General features: G+C 40.2%; 1 protein-coding gene across 1 annotated transcript in view; it reads right to left on the bottom strand.

Moving 5' to 3' along the window:
- The window catches only part of CDON (cell adhesion associated, oncogene regulated), a 48278-nt gene extending 27541 nt beyond the window's left edge, over positions 1-20737 (bottom strand). Inside the window, exons 1-2 of the mRNA XM_056860509.1 lie at positions 20504-20737; positions 50-186 (exon numbers count right to left, since the gene is read on the bottom strand). Coding sequence (XP_056716487.1) covers positions 50-125 — 76 coding nt within the window. The 5' untranslated portion in view covers positions 126-186; positions 20504-20737. The remainder of the gene's footprint in view (positions 1-49; positions 187-20503) is intronic.
- Positions 20738-23419: the final 2682 nt, after the last annotated feature.

Genomic DNA, 23419 nt, shown 5'->3' with positions numbered 1-23419 from the left:
AAGAAATCATTAGGTAGGAATATATAGCAGGTCAAGCCGGTAAGCTTACCTGAAGCTGTGGTTGAGAAGAAAACTGTTACAGTAAGTAAGAGTAGTTCTTGTAGTGGTCCAGGGTCAGGATGCATAGTGCCAGGTTAGAAAGGTTGATGGCAAAGAGCTTCAGTCTACTAGGAGTCACTGAGGAGCCTTTAAAAAAATGAAGGTGACAAGTCTAAATATCTTCTGTTTTCATGCCTTGAGTAGCTTAATTCATAGTGTGATGCTATGGCAAATCCTTGACAGGAAACATTCCATAAAGTATGGTGACTAAGAATAAGTGGAGTAGAAGTTCTAAAGTGTGAATCCCCGTTTATAGAAGCATGAATGTTATCCATTCTCTCCAGGATCAGAGGAGCATGCCTATTATATTAGGTGCCTGGGAACACAGGCAGGATGCTGCTGCTGCTGCAGTCATCTTGTTTGCGGGCTTCCTAGAGGCACCTGGTTGGCCACTGTGTGAACAGACTGCTGGACCTTGGTCTGATCCAGCATGGCCTTTCTTATGTTCTAATGTTAGCCATTACTTTATTACAGTGCCCCCCCCCCCATTTCAAATACTGGCTCAAGCACCAGTGAACACCCCTCTTCCCACAGAGCTCTTTATATTGTAAGCTTTTAAGAGAATACGTGTCTTTCAATTTTTAGCCACTCCTCCAGAAAACTGCTCAAGACAGTTAGGATTCAAAATACAGAAAAATGAAAAACCAGAACATCAATAATTAGAACAGCAACAACAGCAAATATAGCACAGCAATAAAACCAGCATGAAATTATTATTAAAAACAAAATCCAATCCACCATCTTCTGGATGAGTTGGAGATATCATCTCTCACTAAGTTATAGCAGGATTCAGACATCACACAAACAAGTTCTGGTGCGTGTTCCCTCCCCACTCCCCTGGTGCAGAACCAAAATCAAAGACTTCCTAGTTGAGAAGGTGTTCAGTGTAACCTCAGTTTGTTTCAACGCCTAAAGAGCCAGTGTGGTGTAGTGGTTACGAGTGTCAGACTAGTATCTGGGAGACCAGAGCCTGAATCCTGGGGAGGGGCCGTGGCTCAGTGGTAGAGCATCTGCTTGGCATGCAGAAGGCCCTAGGTTCAAAACCCGACATCTCCAGTTAAAGGGACTAGGCAAGTAGGTGATGTGAAAGACCTCTACCTGATACCCTGGAGAGCCGCTGCCAGTGTGAGTAGACAATATAGACTTTGATGGACCAAGGATGTGATTCAGTGTAAGGCAGCTTCATGTGTTCAATCCTCACTTGTGCCATGGAAACTTGTGCCACGGAAACTTGTGCCATGGGTGACTTTGAGCCAGTTGTGGTACAAATGAATTAAATCAATCAATCCAGGTGCTTCCACAAATCAGTTTGTTTCTTGCATGCAAAACCTCTGACAAGAAACCAGCTCCAATTTGCTTGGATTTCAGCACTGCAAGAAACTGAGGTTACGTGGAAGACTCTGTCAGTGAGGAAGTCTTTGATCATGGCTTCGCACCTAAGTGGAGATGTGAGAGCTAAGGTTGCCACCAGCCTAGAGAAAAACTGTCCTGTCCCTTCAACAGAAACTTAATAGTATGTAATTTACCAGGTGATGTTAGTTACCTGCATGCTATGAAAAGATTCAGCTGCTCATTTCCACACATTAAGCCCATACATTAAAAGGGCACGCCATATTTTCTCCATGCTGTTGGCAACTTTAGGGGGAGCATGAGAACAAACCATTCATGAACTTACACGGTTTGTTCATGATATCTGAATACAGACAGTGTATGACACTGAATGTGCATTTTACACTGCTTACATTGTCCCTGAGCCTTTGACAAAGGTTTAGTTACTGGGGTGGGGGGAGGATTACTAAGTGAAATAGCTTCTGCTTCACAGAAGCAATCATCTCCAAATGACCTCTTTTGAAACATCGGTTCCTTTAATCAGCAACCTTTCCCAACCGCTTAGCTTATTTTTAACCAGCTAGTCATGTCTAAATAAAGGAAAGTATAAGGATCCCTTTGCTAATCTTGAAACGTGACTGAATTATAATATTGTAGAATTAACACATGCAAACTACATACTAAAGTCTTCTGTGTTAAGGAAACAAATAATCATAACCCCATGAAAGTGAAAACAAGACACATTAAAAAGATAGCCAAATCTGCCATGGTTCACACTTTACCAAATGCCCTCTGGACTAAAACTGTCTTGAATACCTCCCTAAACACAGAAAGTGAAGACTCTCTCCACACCCACTCTGGTAAACCAATCCCGAGGATTGGACCTTCTACTGAGAAACCCCAGGACCTGACTGTTGCCATACGGATAACCTTAAGAGGCTCACAAATCAGTTCTAAATGAAATTATAGTCTTTTTTGTACTTAGCTTTTATTTTTATTTTATTAAATTTTGACTGCAACACAGTTCTGTGAATGTGGTAATTTTGGAATGAATATCGTTATCTATTGTAACAGTACAGCGGTTCCATAATCTACCTGCATGTACTAAACAAATATATCTAGCAACCAATCTTGTCAGCAGTTCTCCATACTTGTTATGAACAATGTTTCTGGCATACTACATATGATATAATGATTGCACTAAACTGTTCACTGTATGGGTGCACGAAGTCAAACCACAAGGAACATAGCACTTTCTGTATTACTCGCTGGCAGCAACTTCAGATAGTAAGAACACATTAAAATGATTTTCAAGATATTTGGCTAACCTGAATTCACAAAGCTTTTGATTTCAGCTTGCTGGTTCCTACAGAGATCAAATAGTAACATATTATAGAGGAATGATCTTGATGTTTTTTTTTCATTTGGTAGTATGGTCAAAAGCCAACTAATATGTGAGACATAAACATTTGGAGAACTTTTTAAAGAGCGTATCGAGCAATTTTTCTCTCAGACTGTTTCTCCCAGCTATTTACAGAGACCAAAAGAACATCTCCTGCTTCAAGGGTAAGCAACCTTTTTTGGTCCAAGTGCTGAAAAAAATGCAGTGTGTGCCTCTGATTATGCTGGTGTGCTGTCAAAGGGTAGGGAAGCAAGGGCAGTACTTCATCAGACATACTTGGGAGTAACCAAGCCCCTTGGCACTGCTAGCATCTCAGAGACTAACCCTGAACTCAGCTGGTGGCTCTGCAGGTCTGAAAGGCAATGACAGGCATAAAGTCATACTTGTTAATCTTCTCTCAGCCCACTGGCCCCAGTAGCGGTGCCAGTATGTCGGTTGCTTGGGCAGAGATCTGGCCCTGTGTCCGCACAAAATGGTCTGATGAGCTGTTGTCAAGACATGTGCCAGGGGTCTTTACCAATGTCTGACATCAACATTCAAAACAAGACTACACATCACAACTGACTTTTTACCTCCACAAAGCTCATTATATTTAATTAAAGACAAGGCATTTTCATTTTATAAGCTACCTCCCTTCACTAGTCTTCAGTTCTCTTTGCTTTTCTGATACTTGCAGCCAAGATCAACCCACTTTCTAAAAAGCTTGTATGAAGACTTCCATATTTAAATTTTGGAATTAGGACTATCAATATTAGTAAATTAACAGGCCAAACCATTAATTCTGATCCCAGAAGGGCTCCGTGTATACTTAATAATGACTTTTAGGGTGACAGGTTTTCTATTCTCACCTCTGCTCAAATGGAAATTGCTCAACAGTGGAAAGTTTAGTGTGAACGGACCCACATTTGGAACTAACATATCTGAGATGGAATAACTAACACCTGATACTTAACTACATGTACAAATCTGCACTGAATGACCCAAAAGGAGGCATTCACCCGCATTTACATAAGATGGTGAGAAGGACAGCCAGAAATGAATAGTGTCTGCATGTGACACAACTCTGAGCATACAGAGCACAAAATGTAGTATCAGTTTTTGAAAAAGCCAATTTCTTGCCCTCATGGTTGTGAAGATATGCTTGAGCATGTAGCAGGCAATACCTGGTAAAATTTCAGAAGCCACAGGAATTACTGAACAAGCTTCTAGGTAGAACTTCAGAACAATTTGCCTTGTTAAAAAGAAACAAATTATGAACAACAGAAAAAGCAATATGCATGATTTGCATAATTTGTACATATCAGAAAATTCAACTGCTGTAATAAAATTCTGAACATGCCTTGCTTAACTCAATTTGCTCTTAAACAATTTCATATTGCTATTTTTTTTTAGAGTTTACTTTATGTTACTTAGTTTAGGTTGTATTTTTTGCATACTTCCGCATTCTTCATCCTGGAATCACTTAAGCGGCTTTCAAACCAGACTTGATTTATCATTTGCAAGTTAGCTTCCAAATATGATGCGTCAAGTGATATTAATTTTGTCCTCATCAGAGAACAATTACTTTCAAATGGAAAAAAACCTTTTCACTCCTGATGTAACACTATATCAAGAACCCCCACCCCCAAATTAAAATTCTACAAAATTAAGATTTTTCTTAGGTAAAGGAAGGTAGAGCTACACATAACTTCGCACATAAACCAGAGTAACAGCAAACCTTGGAACTATGTAGTCTTGTCAATAAGTCCACAAAAGTTACAAACTCACAAACACTTAGCAGCCCACTTGCCCACATACACCTGTGACAATTATTTGTGGTCTATGGGAAAAACCCAAAACAGCATACTCAAAGTTTCTAGCCTGGTAACAATTCCGGTCTGGCCCCAGCAACAAAATGAATGGATTATCTGGAATAGTTTTCATCACATCATTAACTATTATCTGCAGATCAAATAACGAACATGTTCTCACCCAGAGACATAGTGAAGTGGTTTTGCAAGATGACAACCTGGAATATTTGGAAAATATGGGATACATTGTGAAGGGCCTTGCCCATTTCTTTTAAGAAACAAAATCACAACAGACTATCTCAACATACATACAGGCAATATACAGTAACCGGATTACTTATTGTTTACTTAAAATACACAACAGTGTGATTATACAGATGATTAGAAAGTTAACATAGGAGAGGTTACTCAGGTAGGGCAAAAATGCCTCTGTAATATTGTCCATGCCTAGAAGATTAAACTTACAACAGTTGGAGTGCTAGGAATAAAAATCAGACTCCAAATTGGTAATGTTTTCTTTAACTTGATGCTTTTGCAGTAATGCTTCATCTCTATGACTGCATATTAAGTTTCACCTGATAACCGCTTTCCATAAGAAACCACCAACTCTTCCTAGATAGCAGGTGTCCTTTTAAATTAATCACTGGTACCTTTGTTGATCATCTCAGCTGGGTCAAGGATTTAATAAGCCTGTAAACTTAACTCGCTGTTCATCCTTACAGGTGGCTGCCCTTTAGGTCAGGGATGAAACTTCAAGACAGACACCTATATTAAGACTGGGCTCACATAATATGCTTCTGGATAATTTCCAATACAACACTATTTTGATTACTATTTACTTATTGCTTATTCACTGTTCTGATCAAAGTGAACCAAGTTGAATTTCATGCTTAAATGGCAGACCACCTCACAGAAATACTCTAGTTAACAAGGTGGTCCTTCTTATGCTCTGTCACAGTATGAGCTCAATACTGTGAAGTACCACCTATATACCTAGCTACTTATACATTCACACATACTTTAGACTTTATTACCAAGGAGATTCAAAAATTCAATTAGAGTATCAAAAAGTGTTTTTAAAATTAAGAAATCCTTCCACTTAGTTGCCAAAATTCCTTTGCTTAACCCAGTTTTAAAACAAGGTTGGGAGAGAGGACACTTCCTTTATATGAGCCGGACAGAGCTTGTCTACCCTTTGGCAACTTTGTTTGGTTATATTAAGCCAGCAAGTGACAGATAACTGTCACTGCAAGCCAATGTCTTTGAAAATTAATGAAAACAACATATTGTCGAAGGCGTTCACGGTCAGAGTTCATCGGTTCTTGTAGGTTATCCGGGCTGTGTGACTGTGGTCTTGGTATTTTCTTTCCTGACGTTTTGCCAGCAGCTGTGGCAGGCATCTTTAGAGGAGTAACACTGAAGGACAGTGTCTATCAGTGTCAAGCGTGTAGGAAGAGTAATATATAGTCAGAAGGGGGTTGGGTTTGAGCTGAGTCATTGTCCTGCTAAAGTATCAAAGGTAATGTGCTAATCATTGTCCTGTAAGTATCAAGATAATGTGCTAATGAGGGTGCGGTATGTTAATGTGGAACCATTGTATCCTGAAGTGATCTGTTAACATGTGGAATCCAAAACTAATCTGCATGGCTACTGTGGACAGTAGTCTTTGTTAGTCTGGAGTTTTTCAGAACAGGAAGCCAAGCCTTATTCATTCTTAAACTCTTCTTTTCTGTTAAAGTTGAGCTGATGTTTATGAATTTCAATGTCACACAGCCCGGATAACCTACAAGAACCAATGAATGCAACGTTTAATGAGACTCCATCACATCCTTCAGCAATTCAAGAACAAGTACACTGTAGTATTAATTTGGCAAGTCAAGATGGATTGTTAAATTTCACACTGACTGACTTGTGCAATCATGAAGGGGGGCTGGAGCCGCATAGGAGACGGCATGACCCATATGCCGGTGTCAGTGCCACTTGCGCCATGCAAAGTGGCATGGATACCAGCACAGGGCAACTTACACCAGCCTCCAGGAACAGCGCAATGGTGCGGGCCTTGGGCGCCAGAGCTGCCTTACCAGCAGTGTTGTCCTACCGTAAGAGGCCGTGCCGGTGTCCAGGGGGGCATGCCAAGGGGCATAGCTGACATTAGTCAGCCTCCAAACCCTGTTTGGCCTGGGAATGCCCCGTGATGCTGTGGCGGCGCTAAACCAGCAAAATAGCTGGCATAGCCTTGTGAAACCTTATGGGTGAGTTTCACGTGTGTGTTTTTTTTTTTTAAACAGCACTTTTAATTTCTTTTTTTCTGGCCAGGAAGCCTAACTACTCCCCCCTTCAGGAATCGACTGATAGGCTGCAATCCTAAGAACACTTTTCTTGGAGTAAGCCTCACTGAATAAAATGGACTTGTGAGTAAGCCTGTTTAGGATTATTGTCTTTAAAGCAAAAGTACAGAAGCCTGCATTATTTTAACAGAAAGCAGCAAGACATTCTTTTAGCTGTTGGCTCCTTCCTGCTGCATGCAGTCTTCATGCTGTACTCCTGGAGTTCAAAAAATGGGTCTAACAGCTGGCATATGCAATTGTCTAGGGTTTTTTGTTTGCAGCAAGTGGTTAGACAGAGGCTAGTAGCAACCAACATGCTGCCCATCAGATTTAACTGCTAACCCAAGGCGGTTTTTTTTTTTTTTGGTTCTTTAGGGAATTGTTAAATCTCTCAGAGCAGTCATATACAATCAACCAATGCATTCTCTCACACTCAGCCTACTTTCCCAAAAACAAAGCTGCTGTGAATTAAGCACTACCGCCAAGGGACAGTGGAAAGAGAAGGAAACAAATGCAGGCAGACGTTTAGATATTTAAAAATCAAATCATTATCAGGCTATAACCAGGGAAATGTAGCACCTATGGAGTTTGCTACTCTGCACCCCCACCTCCTTCACAGACTCAATCAAGTCAGCCAAGCATGCAAACTGATCCTGTCGCCAGCAAAAGCATTTCCTTTCACTGTGGTCAGGCAAAAACAGAGGAAGAAAATGGAAATGACTTGAAGTTATGGCACCAAAAAGGCCAGACAAGCAAGGAAATAATCAACTCCACATGAACCACTTCTAGCCCATCACAATGAAAAAGGCCCATGACTAACCCCAGGAAAGGTCATCAGGACCGTGGGGGTCACATGCAGAAAGAGGCAACAGTGAGAGGCTGCCAGCTGCAATAAGAATCACTGTGTTCCTAATTACACTCAGAGAAAAAGGGACAGACCTCAAAGAATGTTTTGATTTAGTCACAACATAATGCAAAAAGAAAAAAAAAAGTCCAACTGTTCCATTCAAGGCAGCAACCACAACTTCTATTTCTGCATTTACTGGATTAAAAGGAGTTCAATATGCTGTAATTGTGCGGACGATGACCTTGCACAAGTGATCTGAAAAGGGAGAAGCAGAACTATTTATGAAAGACAGGACAGAAAGACAGTTTCAGAGGATCACTCCCAATTCTGTACTAAGACTTTCTGTAGACCTTTGTGTCTGAATGAGAGGAAGGGGGAAATAATTCCCCAGTACCCTTTCAAAACAAGAATGAAAGCCATGTGTACACATAAGATCAACTAGAGTTTACACTCTTTACATTTAGGAACAAGTTATACAGCATATAGCAAGCCATTTTAGATAACACTTTTGAAATCACACTGTTTTAAACAATTCATACTTAAGCAATGCAACACATACATTCCTCACCCTGAAACACTTCCTCACCCTGAAACACTTATCTGTTGCAAACTTTCTGAAGTATACAAATGAAAAAGCTGTTAAAGCAATTTAAAAACAGTTTTTCTCTAAAACTGCTAGGCAGAACATAAGCAGTCCACGTGACTGTCACCTGTTTTCTCGGTCCATGATCTCTATCTGCACTAAGTAGAACAAAACCAGTTGCTTCAAATCAGAGTACCTGTAATGTATTTTACAGGATGTATTAATTATTTAGTGAGAGAGTCCTACATTTACATCCTATAGATGCAGCGTGGTTTACACCTGGGAACACCTTGAGGTCTCTGGGGAAATGTTTAAGTGTCAATTATAGTTGGATAGGTAGGCAGGCTGGTTTAGAGGATAAATTCCCTCTAGTTAATACTACATCAAACACATGGTAGAGAAGATTAGAAAGTTAATTTATGTAACTATTAACAAAATGATTGATCAAAAAGTCTACTTTAATCACAGTGTGCAAGGTGAAGGGTTTTAATTTAACACAGATTAGCCAAATGTTCTTTAAGATGACTGACCGATACAAAAACAAAACATTTTTCATTCATAGTTGGACAATTTCAACAGAAATACCAAACAGCAAATAAAATCTTCCATAGACCACCAAAAGGCTGCCCATGACTCTGTCAAAAATGTATACAAGAATGTGTTACATGACCTTTATTCAAGAACATTTCTTCATCAAAATCCAATGTGATGCAGTTCTCTAGAAATTTTACAAGTGCAATCTAAATCCTTACTGACAGTTCTTTAAACAAATACTCCATAAAGTCTCCTGAAAAGACTGGACGGGGTCAAAACAAAGATTAGATACATTCATGTATGTAAAATATCTAAGTACAACTATAGAGTAGTGGTGGCAGTAGTAGAAAAATTATGTATTGCTATGATGGTCTAATTATTTAGAGAGTAAAACAAACCTGGACCCCAAAGAACATGAAAAAGTCAAAGACTCTCTGGATCTGTACACCAGATCACATACAAACCTAAAGACTTCATTCAGATATTAGGGTTTTTTCCCCATTTTTTTCAACAACTACTGCTGGGGAAAGTAAAACCACATCTGTATTTTATACTTTGTCTAAAGGACCCAATGCAAAGTCATTCAGCAAGCTTCAGCCAAGAATCGATTTGAACCATGGCCTCTTATCACGCTCAACAGCAAACGACTGAGAACAAACTAGTATTCTACAGATCCAACGGTCCAACTCCTCCTAGAACCCACAGTATGCCAAAATAAAAATTGTGACAGATCTCCTCAACAAGTTGATTTCTTTTTGCTTATTGGATACATTTGTGCACAGAGTGATCATAGAAAACTTTATTTAAGCCATCACATATCTGCCATATTTACCTATTACATAGATACACTACCCGATTTCTCATCTGCACTATAAGGTGGGATACTGGAAAAATAAACCTGTTTGAGGGGAGGGGCCATGGCTCAGTGGTAGATGCAGAATGTCCCTGGTTCAATCCACAGCAGCTCCAGTTCAAGGGACTAGGCAAGTAGGTGATGTGAAAGACCTCTGCCTGAGACCATGGAGAGTCGCTGCCAGTCTGAGTAGACAATACAGACTTTGATGGACCAAGGGTCCGATTCAGTATAAGGCAGCTTCATGTGTTCATGTGAAGGGGAAAGCCCATTGCAAAGATTTCCAAAGTCTTTCAGTATTTTGTCCAAGCCACAGGATTCTACTGAAGTAACAGCCTCACATCGCTTACCAGCTACCCCAATGTGAGAAGATACAATTATTTAATGTTAAAAACAAGTGCACCTATTTTCATTTGACAAATAAGAAGAAGAGTTGGTTTTTGTACTTCACTTTACCTTTCAGGAGTCTCAAAGCGGCTTACAATCGCCTTCCCTTCCCCTCCTCACAACAGACACCTTGTGAAGTAGGTGGAGCTGAGAGAGGGGCTGGGTGAGGCTGGGAAAGAACGGTGACTGGCCCAAGGTCACTCAGCAGACGTCATGTGGAGGAGTGGAGAAACAAACCCTGTTCACCTGATGAGAGTCCGCTGCTCTTAACCACTACACCATGCTGGGAGGTTATATGACCCAGCACTGGTGTTTTCCCTTTGTTTGGACACAACACCAAACTAGAGAAGTATGCTTCAAAGTCTATTTCCTGAATGTGGGAAGGATTAAGCCACTAACTATAATGGAATGGGCAAACTTCATTTACAGTGGAATATTATGCACAAACTACCCGCATCACCATCATCTGGAAATCATGCTACTACATCTTTTCCCTAATATTAATGTTTAGTCCACCACAAGAGTACAAGACTGTATCAAAGAAGAATCTGTGCTAATAGTTCCCTGTTTAGGATAAGACCTCCCGCTTTACCATCATACTGTGATCTTTAAACTGGTCAAAGATTTAACCTATGAAGACTGGCCGTACCCAACCCTGGCTTTTAACTATGTTGAATCAATAAAGAAAATCTACAAAAGAGTGACAGTTGTAGCAAGCTTTCAGAATCTGCAACATGTTACATAAATCAAGGCAACAGGTGACATTTTCTGTTGACTAGATTTCCAGGCTTGAGGACAAGATTTTGTCCTGACATTTATTAGGCCTTTGAACAGTAAACACTCATTGTTCAACATTTCCTAAGAAGGGAAAGTCCACTGACTCCCTTTCAGTTATAGATCAGCATCCGCAGGTAAAATGATTCTTAAAGAGAGAATACTATAATAACCTCCAGTTCTTTGTTTTTTCAGATAGCCAACTGCACTATATCTTGAGATATGGCAAGGGCTCTCCCAGTTACAGGAACTGAAATGTTTAAGTAGGACATCTTGAATTTTTTTATCCTTAGGACCACTAAAACTTTCTCAGGGACTTTCATCCAGGGTGTTATGTGCAACAGCATAGTATCATAACACATGAGCAAATAGACGATGCTGTAACATGTGCAAACTTACCCACTTTTGCAAACAAGACCCTTGACCTCATGTGACATTGTGCTGCTAGCAATATGAGTGGAGCTTAACATCTAACTGGGGAGGGCTGTAAGTAGTCATCATGTCCCACCAACTTTTTCCATTCTGAACAACAATGCACAGGGAATAGAACAACTTGGTAGAAAACTTCCAAGGCATCCTTCTAAACATTTAAAATGTTGCTTTAAGGACCCATTTCTCCACATTGGGGGAAAAGGTGGGTCAGTAGGGCTTTAAGCAACATCGCTTTTGGAGCACTGTCTATCCCATGGGGCAGAACATAGAGAAATGCAGTGATACCATTGCCAAACACTCCTGTCTTGTTGCACATTTTCTCCTCCCTTGCTAAAACAAAACCAAACAGTGGGCAAGAAGAGGGCACAAAAGAATATGTGAGGATGTTTTAAACTTTGCTTGTACATATGAGACTGGCTATGCACAGGTTCGATTGGTTTCTCCATAAATAAGCCATAACAGTGCAGCACTTAGCAGCATAAATATATAACCAATCCCAAGATTTCTTGATTTTCTTTTGTATCTTGGTTCAAGGCCCTGACCTGGATAGCACAGGCTAGCCTGGTCTCGTCAGATCTCAGAAGCTAAGCAGGGTCTAGTATTTGGATGGAAGACCTCCAAGGAATACCGGAGTCATGACGCAAATGCAGGCAATGGCAAACCACCTCCCAACATCTCTTGCCTTGAAAACACTACAGAGTTGCCATAGGTCAGCTGTGACTTGACGGCAAAAAAATTCCTGGTTCAATACTGAGGTACTTTTTGGAAGTATGTGAACAGCCACAAAGTTTTGGAAAGCTTTAGATTGTAAGAATCTGTGGGTTGTATGAACTTGGGAAACAATATGTCACCTAATCCCATACTGTACAACTACATGCCAATAGTGGGATGTCTAGAGATTATGAATTTTTATCAGTTAATTGTGCATATTTGGAAGACTAGATAGCAGCTCAACCCATTTATTTAAATCATACTTTAATTATGCTATTTTTTTACACTTGATAAAAAAAATTATACTTTCTACTTTGCCTTGAGGCTTGAACATCTTTCATTCTTAACCTAAACTAATTGGTCAATTTAATAATGCATATGCCAACTGTATGAGGAGAATGTACAAAACCAAGGCTTGCCCCCAGGCACTGTCAGGTACAGAAAAAGAGTTGGTTTTTATACCCCACTTTTCTCTACCATAAGGAGTCTCAAGGAGCCCCGTGGCGCAAAGTGATAAGCTGCAGTACTGCAGTCCAAGCTCTGTTCATGACCTGAGTTCGATCCCAACGGAAGTTGGTTTCAGGTAGCCAGCTCAAGGTTGACTCAGCCTTCCATCCTTCCGAGGTCAGTAAAATAAGTACCCAGCTTGCTGGGGGTAAAGGGAAGATGACTGAGGAAGGCACTGGCTAACCACCCTGTAAACGGCTGTTACCGCACTAGGTATTCCCAGCGATGTATTAAGAGTTTGTTATAAAAAATACGGTTCGCACTTTGTTTGGCCCCTTTAGCTGTGAAGACGTCTTCTAACCATTTTTTAGCCGTGGCATCCAAAAACCCTTTTAAAGCGATGTTTTTTATAACATTTTCAAACAATACATTGCTGGGAATACCTAGTGTGGTAACAGCCACTGTCTGCCTAGTAAACGTTGGGATGTGATGTCACCCTATGGGTCAGGAATGACCTGGTGCTTGCACAGGGGACCTCAAAGTAGCTTACAATCGCCTTCCCTTCCTCTCCCCACAACAGGCACCTTGTGAGGTAGGTGGGGCTGAACGAATTCAGAGAGAACTGTGACTAGCCCAAGGTCACCCAGCAACCTTCATGCAGAAGAGGGGGGAATCGAACCTAGCTCTCCAGATTAGAGTCTGCTGCTCTTAACCACTACACCATGCTGGCTCCCATGCAGGGATAAAATATATTTCTTCTCCTATGTTAATGCAGGAACCCCTATTCTGTTATGCTACTGCAAACCAAACAAGCCCCTTCCTTCATTACATTGTTCTTACAGGTTCTTCAAAGGAAAAGGAGAAAGTAAACATCTAGAAGAACTGAGAATAGAAGTGAAACTATGGCAACCAACATTCATGCATAGCTTAGTAAAGATGTCAGCTAAAGTATAGATGTAGGAAGATACTGAAATTGCTATGCACTGTGCTGAATTGTAAAGCAAAGCAGGTATATCTGAGCAAACTGAAGCAATGCCATTTGACAGCAATTACCTCTGCATCTATGCTATGCTTTGACAGAACATAGTTATGAACATTTAAGAAAAACAAGTTTCAGAGCTGGCTGAGATATCCAGGGAATTTCATTAGTTTGCTGAATGGATAACTTATCTTGACAAGTCATTTCAGTGCTAGTCAGAGCAATTAACAGCTAGAACTCTTTGCCTCCAACTATGTATGTATTTACTTTATTCATACTTCACCTTCTTCCCCAATGGGGCCCAAAGCTGCTTACATCATGCTCCCCTCCTCGATTTTATCCTCACAATCGCCTTCTATGGTAGTTTAGGCAGACAGCAAGTGATCGTCCCAAGGTCACCCAGCAATCCCCTCAGTGGGGGTTCAAAGCCAGGTCTCCCAAATCCTAGTAAGACACCCTAATCACTATACCACACTTACAAAATATGAAGACCATAAATACTATCTGCTTAGCGAGCATCACTTTTTTTTTTAATATCACACAAAAGGAATGGGGGTATTAATCCCAAATTTCTCTTAAAACTATGAACTATACTTTAGGCTGGATCCTAAGCCTTGTTTCTGCTTATACTGCACCCTCCATTGTGTGAGTGGTCTTTCACTGTGGAACATGTTCTCTCTCTCATACACACAAACACACACACCAATGTTTTTCAATGAGCTGAAAAGCACCCAGTGCTGGAGAAACACAGCAAAACACTACCCCTGCCATGGAATACGCACAGCAGAAGGCTTAGGATCCTGGCCTTAACTGTTTACAGTGCAGTCAAGCAAAATTAATAAATAAATGCACAGGAGCAAATGCATAAGTTAGTCTGAGAGGGTGTGACTGGCCCAAAGTCAAGAGGCTTGCCAATACAGAGTTTGATCCCACCTAGCTTTCCATAGGTACAAGATCCCCCCCCCCCACACACACACCAATTCTCCCTCCTGTGGCAGCCAAAAAACCCTCCTGAAATGCCGCTCCTGGGGGCTGGGGGACCCTCAGAAATAGCTCGAGGGGAGGGGTTGGAGGTCTCTCACAGGAGAGAATCAGTGAAAATCAACTTCCAAGGCACCTGCAGAAATCTAGGTGGGACCCAAACCACAGTTTGAAAAGATACAATATAAAATGATGAAAACAATGAGCCATGCTACATTCTGGCACAGTGAAGGTAGATCTGGAAAACAAATGTAAAATTTGGCAGCATGTTCTGCTGCAATACCACTGCCAGACTGCCAACATGGCATCTGTGGACACCATGGTGCCTGCCAACCTTTACTGACACTCACCAAGTGTTTAGACAGTGGATGGTCCCAGGTTGGGCTTCTGAGTGGCAACTGAAGATTTTTAAAACGTTGCTTAGGCAGCAGCTGCTACAACAGCACAAGGATCTTCACTGTAAACTGTGTGTATGCAACCATTTCTTTAAAAAGCATTATGTTCATTTCTAACAACATCCTGTTAAACAGAGTTTGTGCTTGAAATTTTGAAGAGATACAATTAGTTATGCATGACCTCATTTCCTGACATTTTGCGACTGGCTCCCCCCTACTGGCAGCCATTTTGTGGCTGGCTTCACTTCCTGTGACACCTGTATTATAGTTACGCCCACCACCTTGTGTTAGAATTCCAAAGATGCTCACTAACTCAAAAATTGGGGGACAGGCTCAAGATGTTTGGACAATTCCATAAGCTCATGAGCAGTGATAAAACCATCCCTATCCAGCCAAGAAACTACAGTACTTTACAATTAATTGAGATTCCAGTGATCTAGTTATACTAAATACTTGTCAGATGACAAGTATGTGTTATGTTTTGTAATGTTATGTTTTGTAACGAGTCAGGCCTGGGTTATCTGCATCTCCAGAACAGCTACAATAACTCCCCTTCCAAGGCCATTTTGGCTCAGGAAAATGGGGATAAAGGATGGCAGATCCCCACCCCACACAGTGGTCCTAAGGCAAACCAGGCCCCTATGCACCTTTAAAATGCCTCTCCCTGCAGCTGCTCTATAGTAGTGGGGAAAGTGAGTTGGGTCCAAAGAACCCGGCCTCAATTTGTTACAAAACTGCAGCTTGGCCCTGAACTCTGCTCCAAAGGAACTAGACATTAGTTACTTAATTAGCAGCTATACTTCTACTGACATTATCAAACAACTATGGCAATTCTCTAGAAACACAGGCCACAGATGTATTAAGCCAGCTTATCGAGCCTTACATTTTGTTGTAACTTGCAGGGATCTATGCAATTCATGATCCCTAGAGGAACATATAACTATTAAACCTACACCTGCAGTCAAAATTTATAGCAACCCAATCTACTACTGTCTTACATCATAGGTAATTAGAAGCCATTAAATTCATGGCCACAGGGAAAAAGCAGTCCTCATGAACAAGAATACAAAGCAAACTTGTGTGAGATGAACTGCACAGAATCTCAATGCACATATAATAACTCATCTGCATCAAAACTGACTTAATACAGTGCAAGAAAGGATCAACTGTTAAGTTTTAACATTTCATTTGATTTTATACCTCACACATTTTCAAACAGGCATTCATATATATTAAATGTAAGCGCACTCTTGGACTATCTTTTGTCATTCTTTCTAGTTACAAATCCATGTTCAAGAAAAGACAAACCAAACCAACATGGCCCTCCAGGTAATAGCTCCAACTAATAGCTCAGCAGCAGCAATATTTCACAGGGAAGCTACTAAAAACTGCATCCCAGAATAGCACCGCAAACATCACATTTATGACAATTAATTGCTTATTATTATCCCTTCGATAACTGAGTACTAAGGTATCATGACCTGCATTTATAACACTGACAGTTGTGGTAAAAATTATGTCAATATGTGGATGATGTAGTGCCAAGCCACTGAAGACAGCCATGTCCTATGTCACCCACTGAGTGCTTACCAGCTTTTGTGATCTACGAAATGGATTTTTTAAAGCTTCCAACATTTAGGGAGATTATCTGACTCAATATGCTATTCTTGCATTCTTAAACCATTAATACTCACAACATGTATTTAAAAGATGTAACACCTCAATGGTCACATGCTGCTCTCCTCCATCTCTGTAAATAAAATTCCTGTTTGACTAAAAAGATCTGTATGGTGTAATGGTTAGAGCACCAGACAAGGATCTGGGAGACCCAGGTACAAATTCCCACATTGCAGTGACATCTCACTGGGTGACCCGGGGCTGGTCAGTCACTCTCAGCCTAATCTACACTGCACAGTTGTTGTTAGAGTACAAGGGAAGAGGGGTGAACAATGTTGTAAATTGCTTTGGTTTTCCACTGGGGGAAAATGTAGGGTATAAGCATCTAAATAAGGAAGTATCTAGGCTTGAGATTTTATGGAAGACATCTTCAATTCAAATCTGGGGCTCTGGGGGAACAATAATGAGACCAATGTTGAATACAAAACTGGATTCTAAAGTAGTGCATTTTCAAAACACAAGACAACTTGGTCCAGGGCTTCAGGTGAAATATTCTACTGAACTCAAACTATCCAGTTCTTAGTCAGCAGTCTTGGAGACAGTCTCTCTCATGTCATGATAATGCATGGCCTCTATTACCTATATTTTCCCACCCACATCTTTTAGTTTACCACTGTCTTGCAATCATTCTCTTTCCCTACATTTAACATGCATGCAAGAGAAAAGGTAGCATAGTATAGCCGATCTCATCGAGCCAGCATGGTGTAGTGGTTATGAGAAGTGGTTTGGAGCAGTGGAGTCAGATCTGGAGAACTGGGTTTGATTTCCCACTCTTTCACATGAGTGGCGGACGCTTATCTGGTGAACCTGGTTGGTTTCCCCACACTTACACATGAAGCCAGCTGGTGACCTTGGGCTAGTCACAGCTCTCTTAGAGCTCTCTCAGCCCCACCTACCTCACAGAGTGTTTGTTCTGGGGAGGGGAAGGTGATTGTAAGCCAGTTTGATTCTTCCTTAAGTGGTAGAGAAAGCTGGAATCTAAAAACCAACTCTGCTTCTTCATCAGATCTTAGAAGCTAGGTAGGGTTGGAACTTGTAAGGGAGACCACCAAGGAAATTCTGCAGAGTCAATTGCAAACCACTGCTACTTCTCACTTGCCTTGAAAGCCCCTTGCTGGGGTCATCATAAGTTAGCTGCGAAATGGCAGCACTTTACACATACAAACATGCATGTAGGCTGGATGGATATCACACCTTTCCATCTGGTGACATAAATTTCTTCTCCCCACATACAAACTAAAAAAGATGTGGTTCCTGCCCAGGAAGTCAAAGGCCACAGATTTACAATCAGGATTTCCTCATATCCTGCAAAGTCACAGGATATCGTCTCAGCCTTTTGACCCTTACATCTGACCCTTATATGCACCATCTTCTAAGGCTGCACCTATTCCCTGACTCCTCTTGATTTTCAAATTCCACTGTTCCACTTTCTGGCATCCCCTCAGCTATAGCAAGCAGGTCACTTCTTATCCCACAAAGCCTTATCACAGAAGTGAATCCTTGGTTGCTGAAGGTATGAAGTAATCCATGGGTTTTCACAAAAAACATTGATGTTTGCACCCATCACCAGTATTTTTATACCCCTGAATTACTAAGCCTCTGATTAACTTTAAAGTTACTTTAATAGATTAATTAGGGGACCAAAATATATAGAAATTCTAGCCACAGATATCAAAAAGAGATCTGTCACCGTCTCCAAACACACAGGAAGTTTTTTTTGACAACTGCATGTCCAGACACTTGAGAAACTTAAAAGATCTACAGATGATAGTAAAAAGAAGATTCTCAGTATGAAAGTATGATGGCATCTTGGCCATCTTTTGGGCACTGGGTGTGTGTGGGGAGGTAGTTGTGAATTTCCTGCATTGTGCAGGGGGTTGGACTACCCTTGTGGTCCCTTCCAACTCTTTGATTCTATAATTCTATAAGTGCTTAGAGCATCTGCCACTTATGATATATGCCTGTTGAAATGCTGAGTGCACTGACTCACCAAAAACTAATCATCACACATGAGGCTTTTGTACAGACAAGAATGTGCATTCAAGCTGCATCCTCACCTAAGATATCCCAAAGCAACTTTTGGACAGTTTTTGTCCCATAGTTAAAAAATACACTTCACGAATTAAGGTCAAGTCATTGTTATTTCCCCCCTCAGCCTTTGCTTAATTTAAAATACTGTCCGAACTGGAGAAATGTCTGATAACTGAACTGATTTCCAATTTGTTTTACATCAATACAAATGTTATATTTTAGACAGATACATTTCGGAGCAAATACTTTAACTCTGAAATGACAAAAAATGTGATTGCAAAACATGTTCAGCTAAATTCTACTTCAAAAGAAGAAGTCCGAACAGAAGACAACAGTTTAGATTCCCCAATTAGTGTCTCCCATACCCAACCACTGGGCTTCTGTGGCTGTTAAAATTAGCAAGATGCTGGAACTTGACATAGGGGCTGCTACTGCTTTAATTTCCTCAACAGGTACTGTATTCATTCACTGCTCTGCCATTGGAGCTGGCCAGCAGAGGGAGTACACAGCAAATAATGTTCTTCAAAGCTAACAGACCATCTGTAACACTGCAAACCAGACCTGAAAATGAATTAAACCAACATCGACGACCACACAAAAATACAAGAGAAAGATCAATACTGGTAGAATATCCTATGCAAACTTTCCCAAAGAAGTTTACTCTAAGAAATTACATCCTGCTTACTATGTTAGTGTCGAGTTTCAACATCAGAACCCCTGCACAACTTTAGGGATAAAGGTCAAACTACTGTAACCATAAAAACAACATTTGTTTAATATAACTGCTGTGTAACATTTTCACCTTGTTGTTACTCTGCTATTTAAGCCATTTGTGTTATTTTTATTAGTTTCATGTCAATCTTGATTTTAAAAAAACAGCCTTTAACAATGACAGTTGCCAGTTCTACTTCAGAAGTATTTTTACATAGTGAACTCTGTCAGGGAGAATGCCTTATAGAATTCCTACCCATTAGTTTGAAGTACAATACTTTATGGGTCTCTTATTAGTATATCCCATGTTAATATTTCCAAATGATAAACTTGTAGCAACTCTGAAGATGAATCAGTTAAAGCTGGATTCCAAACAGTGTTTTGCCAGGAACTATCTTATACCAATATGTTGCAACGAAACTAAAGCTGTGTATGCAAATACAGCATTTCTACTTTCCATTATCTTAGATTTGTCTACGGCAAATGTCTTTTTACTCAAGAAAGGTATCTCAAGTTGTGGAAAATAAATGTCTGCATGTTTACTATAGAATAAGCTTGCCAAATCTTTTCAAGTCAAAAAGAATTGTCAAAATATTGGGGAGGGGAGAGAATGGAAAGGAAATGGAGTATCATCTTAAAAAATAATCCACTGAACAGAAGACTCAAGGACTAATAACTGCAAATCTCAGCACTTGTGGTCAGGCAAAATATACGGCTAGGCTGCTTGCTCCTCTTGCAACTAATGTTTAATTTTAAAAAACAAATGAATAATTAACATTATCAAATACCTAGACCAAGATCCAAAGTACTTGATGCTAAACCAGCAAACTGCTGAAATAAACTCAAAATCATTTACCACAAAAAGATAATAATCAAATATTTCTGACATGCATAGTGCTGTTCATAACCTCACATTTTGAACCAATTCTTAAACACTAATGTGGCCATTGTAATGAAGCTGCAAAAATTCTGAGTATGAACATTTCCAAGAGTAATCATTTAAAATTTCTGTAAGTCACCGACCAGATGTTTTTTCCCTGTGGGAGAAATATATCTATAACTTCAAAGCACATCCTTGTGTTTGGATACCAGCTGTAACACAACAAAAAGTTATTTAACACTTCAGAAAAGAAACAAAAACGTATTAACTGACAGAAAAACAAAGCATACCATCACCTATTATATCCATTTTTTAAAAAAGCTCAACCACTCACCAAGTATAAATGATTATTATTGCTTTTCCAGCAGTGTACCTCTTCAAGTCAAAAGACAGGGAATCAGATGGTTTCAATAATAAAGGTGAGTGAGCTAATATTAGTGCTGCAAGTACAGCACAATCCTCCTCTAAACACTAGTGTCTGCCTATTAGTATTCTTTGGGGCTGGGCTTTTCTCTTACCAGATAAGCTATTAAGTCATGCCTTGATTTTAGATCTGCCAACATATGGATTCTTCTAGTGCAGCCTCCCCCACCTATCATCAGGAATGATATACTTCTGGTTCTATTTTCCCCCACCCCATCCCCCTTAGTACTAAAAAAAGGCACTGCAGGGCAGAAATTCCTCAGGTGCTTGCTAATGGAATTCCCAGGGTCCATGAGCCGCTTCGGGGATCAAGAGATCTCATAGCCCCTGCTGGGGTAAGAAGCAACGAGTCTGTTCCATTTAATCAAATACAGAATGAATTTTCAGCCCTATTCACTAGGTTGTCTCCAGGGCTCCAAAAAAGCACCAGGGAGCTAGAATCACACTAATGTGGCTCTTTCAGGCAAATATAATTAGTTTGATTTTAAACAGCCACATTAATATCACCTCAGTACTATTACTCAAATTGTGAAAAACCTGTATGTTTCAAGACAGAACATACTGAAATTAGGAAATAATAAAAGCACTCATGCAGATTATTACGCATGGTGCACAGGCTTTATTCCAGTATGCATGAGTTCATATTCACAGCAAAACAAACCACTCTAAAGCTCTAAGTATTAAAGATAGTGATTCTTTTTCCAGATTTTAACTCCTTTAAAATGCAACTCTTTAAACGTGTCACTTCTGTAGCTCACCATCATTAAATACATTTTTATGGACTGGAATTTTAAATCCATAAATATAAAAAATGCCAAGTGGCCTGTAGAGCCAACTGCTTTGATGACAAGGCAAGGTGTATTTTTCAATTAGATAATGGGCCTGCTCTAGGATACATGGTTTTAAATTCTGCTTCAAATACTAGCTGATAGAATTCCAAGCATAACCATGTACAAATCCTGAAGTACAGTTGTCAGAAATTTTTTTGTAATAAAATATGATCAAACCCCTAACATGTACACACTAAGAGTAACAACTCTCGGCTTATCATATATACAAGATTTACTCTACATGCATTTTATCAACTGAGGAATGCCAGATTACACACCCTTCCAACAGGAATTTTAGACTGGGTTATCTCATGGTTTTACAGCAAAAATAGTGTGATACTACTCGTTCTGGTACACATAAAACTCATTATACACTGCCTTGTTGACCTGCACAAAGAGGTCTGTCTAAACAAAGTCCATCTAGTTCACACCAAACCAGATCACTTGCAATATTGCTTAAAACCTGAACAGTACAGCAGAAAATGCAGTTAACCAGCTGTGTTTTTGGGGTGAAGTTTCTGATTCTATGCATCTCTGGCTGTACCTCTGAATACCAATTTAATAACATCCAAGCCTCAGTTACACAAACACAAGAGTCACACCTGATCTCTTTGTGGCACAAGCAAGTCAACACAAGAATGTCAAGAGCAGTAAGAATGCAACAGTAAACACTTTGATTTGAGCTTCCTGTGATATCAGTGAACCCTTCTTCAACTAGATGTATAGCAGATTAAGATATCCATCTCTGCATTTGGTGCCAGGAATTCTTATGCAAATCCAAAAAAATCAAAGTGAATTATACTACTGACTTACTAGGCAAACCATTCCTCTGGAACTCAGCACAGAGAAACAATAGAGATTCTCATCTTAAAGTATTTTCTCTTGCTCACAACTCATTTGGATACTGTGCAATTTTAACATGTGCATAACAGATAGCAAGGGTACAGGCCATTCCTGGTTAGAATGCTTTCTAGTTGAGGAGCAGTTAACAGTTAATTTAAAGTTTCCAGACAAAATGTCATGTTTCATCTTAGCCCAAATGAGAAGAACTTCCCAACATGTTGCTGCTAAAAATACTCCTTAAGAAAAACAAGATGCAGCTTACAATTTCATGTTCAAAGAGAGCTGTACCAGAAGTTAAATATTTTGAAGTTGTCAAGCGAGTCTTTCCATCACAATTCTCAGTTCAGATCAGTTCTATCCGGGGCAAGTTTAATCAGAAAGACAGCAAGACAGGGCAACTGCTTAGGAACCAATTACCTGGTTCTCTAGAATTCCATTCTGGAAGACGAAGTATCAACATCCAAGTACTGTCACCAGTATGCCATTCCTATTGTCCCATTCAGCTAGATACATAACAACTTCTGAAGCTGCATCATAGGCAAGAGAAACACAATCTACTGAAGGGCCAATGACACAGTTATCCTTGAATTAAATGCCTACTTCCCGGTTGGCACTGAAAGATTTTAGAACTGCTGTGCAAGCAGGCAGTGCACATTTTAACAGTAAAGTTGTTTGAATTCAAACCATTCATAGAGACAATATGCAAGTGATGCTTTGTATTGGACCAAGTCCTGTTTAGGAAACAAGACAGTACACACAGAGTACACATTCTAGCATATGCCTTGTAAAATCAGGGACTCTTTTCCCCCTATCTGCCACCCTCAATTACTCTCGGAGCACGTGGTTACTGAACCAGGGAGCAGCACCTATTCCAAACAAACTGATCAAGATCACAAGGGTGATAGTATTCTGCCCTGCAAAGTCCAGTTGCATGGATGAAAGGGGGCGTAAGGAGGTGCTCTCCCCAAACAGATCACTTTCTTTCCCGTTAAAGGCCAACCTAGATAAGGATGGATGCCTGGATTTTACAGACTTCCCAGTGGCCACGAAACCACAACACTTTATCTTCCTCTGTCCCAGGATAAAGAGGAACCAACTGATTCTCTCTTCCGGCATGTGTCCCCGGATGCCTTGAGAACAGGAGGTGAATTATT

The sequence above is a fragment of the Euleptes europaea genome, chromosome 14 (genome assembly GCF_029931775.1).
Source record: "Euleptes europaea isolate rEulEur1 chromosome 14, rEulEur1.hap1, whole genome shotgun sequence".
Lineage (NCBI taxonomy): Eukaryota > Metazoa > Chordata > Lepidosauria > Squamata > Sphaerodactylidae > Euleptes > Euleptes europaea.
This window is presented reverse-complemented; position numbering and strand designations above follow the sequence as displayed.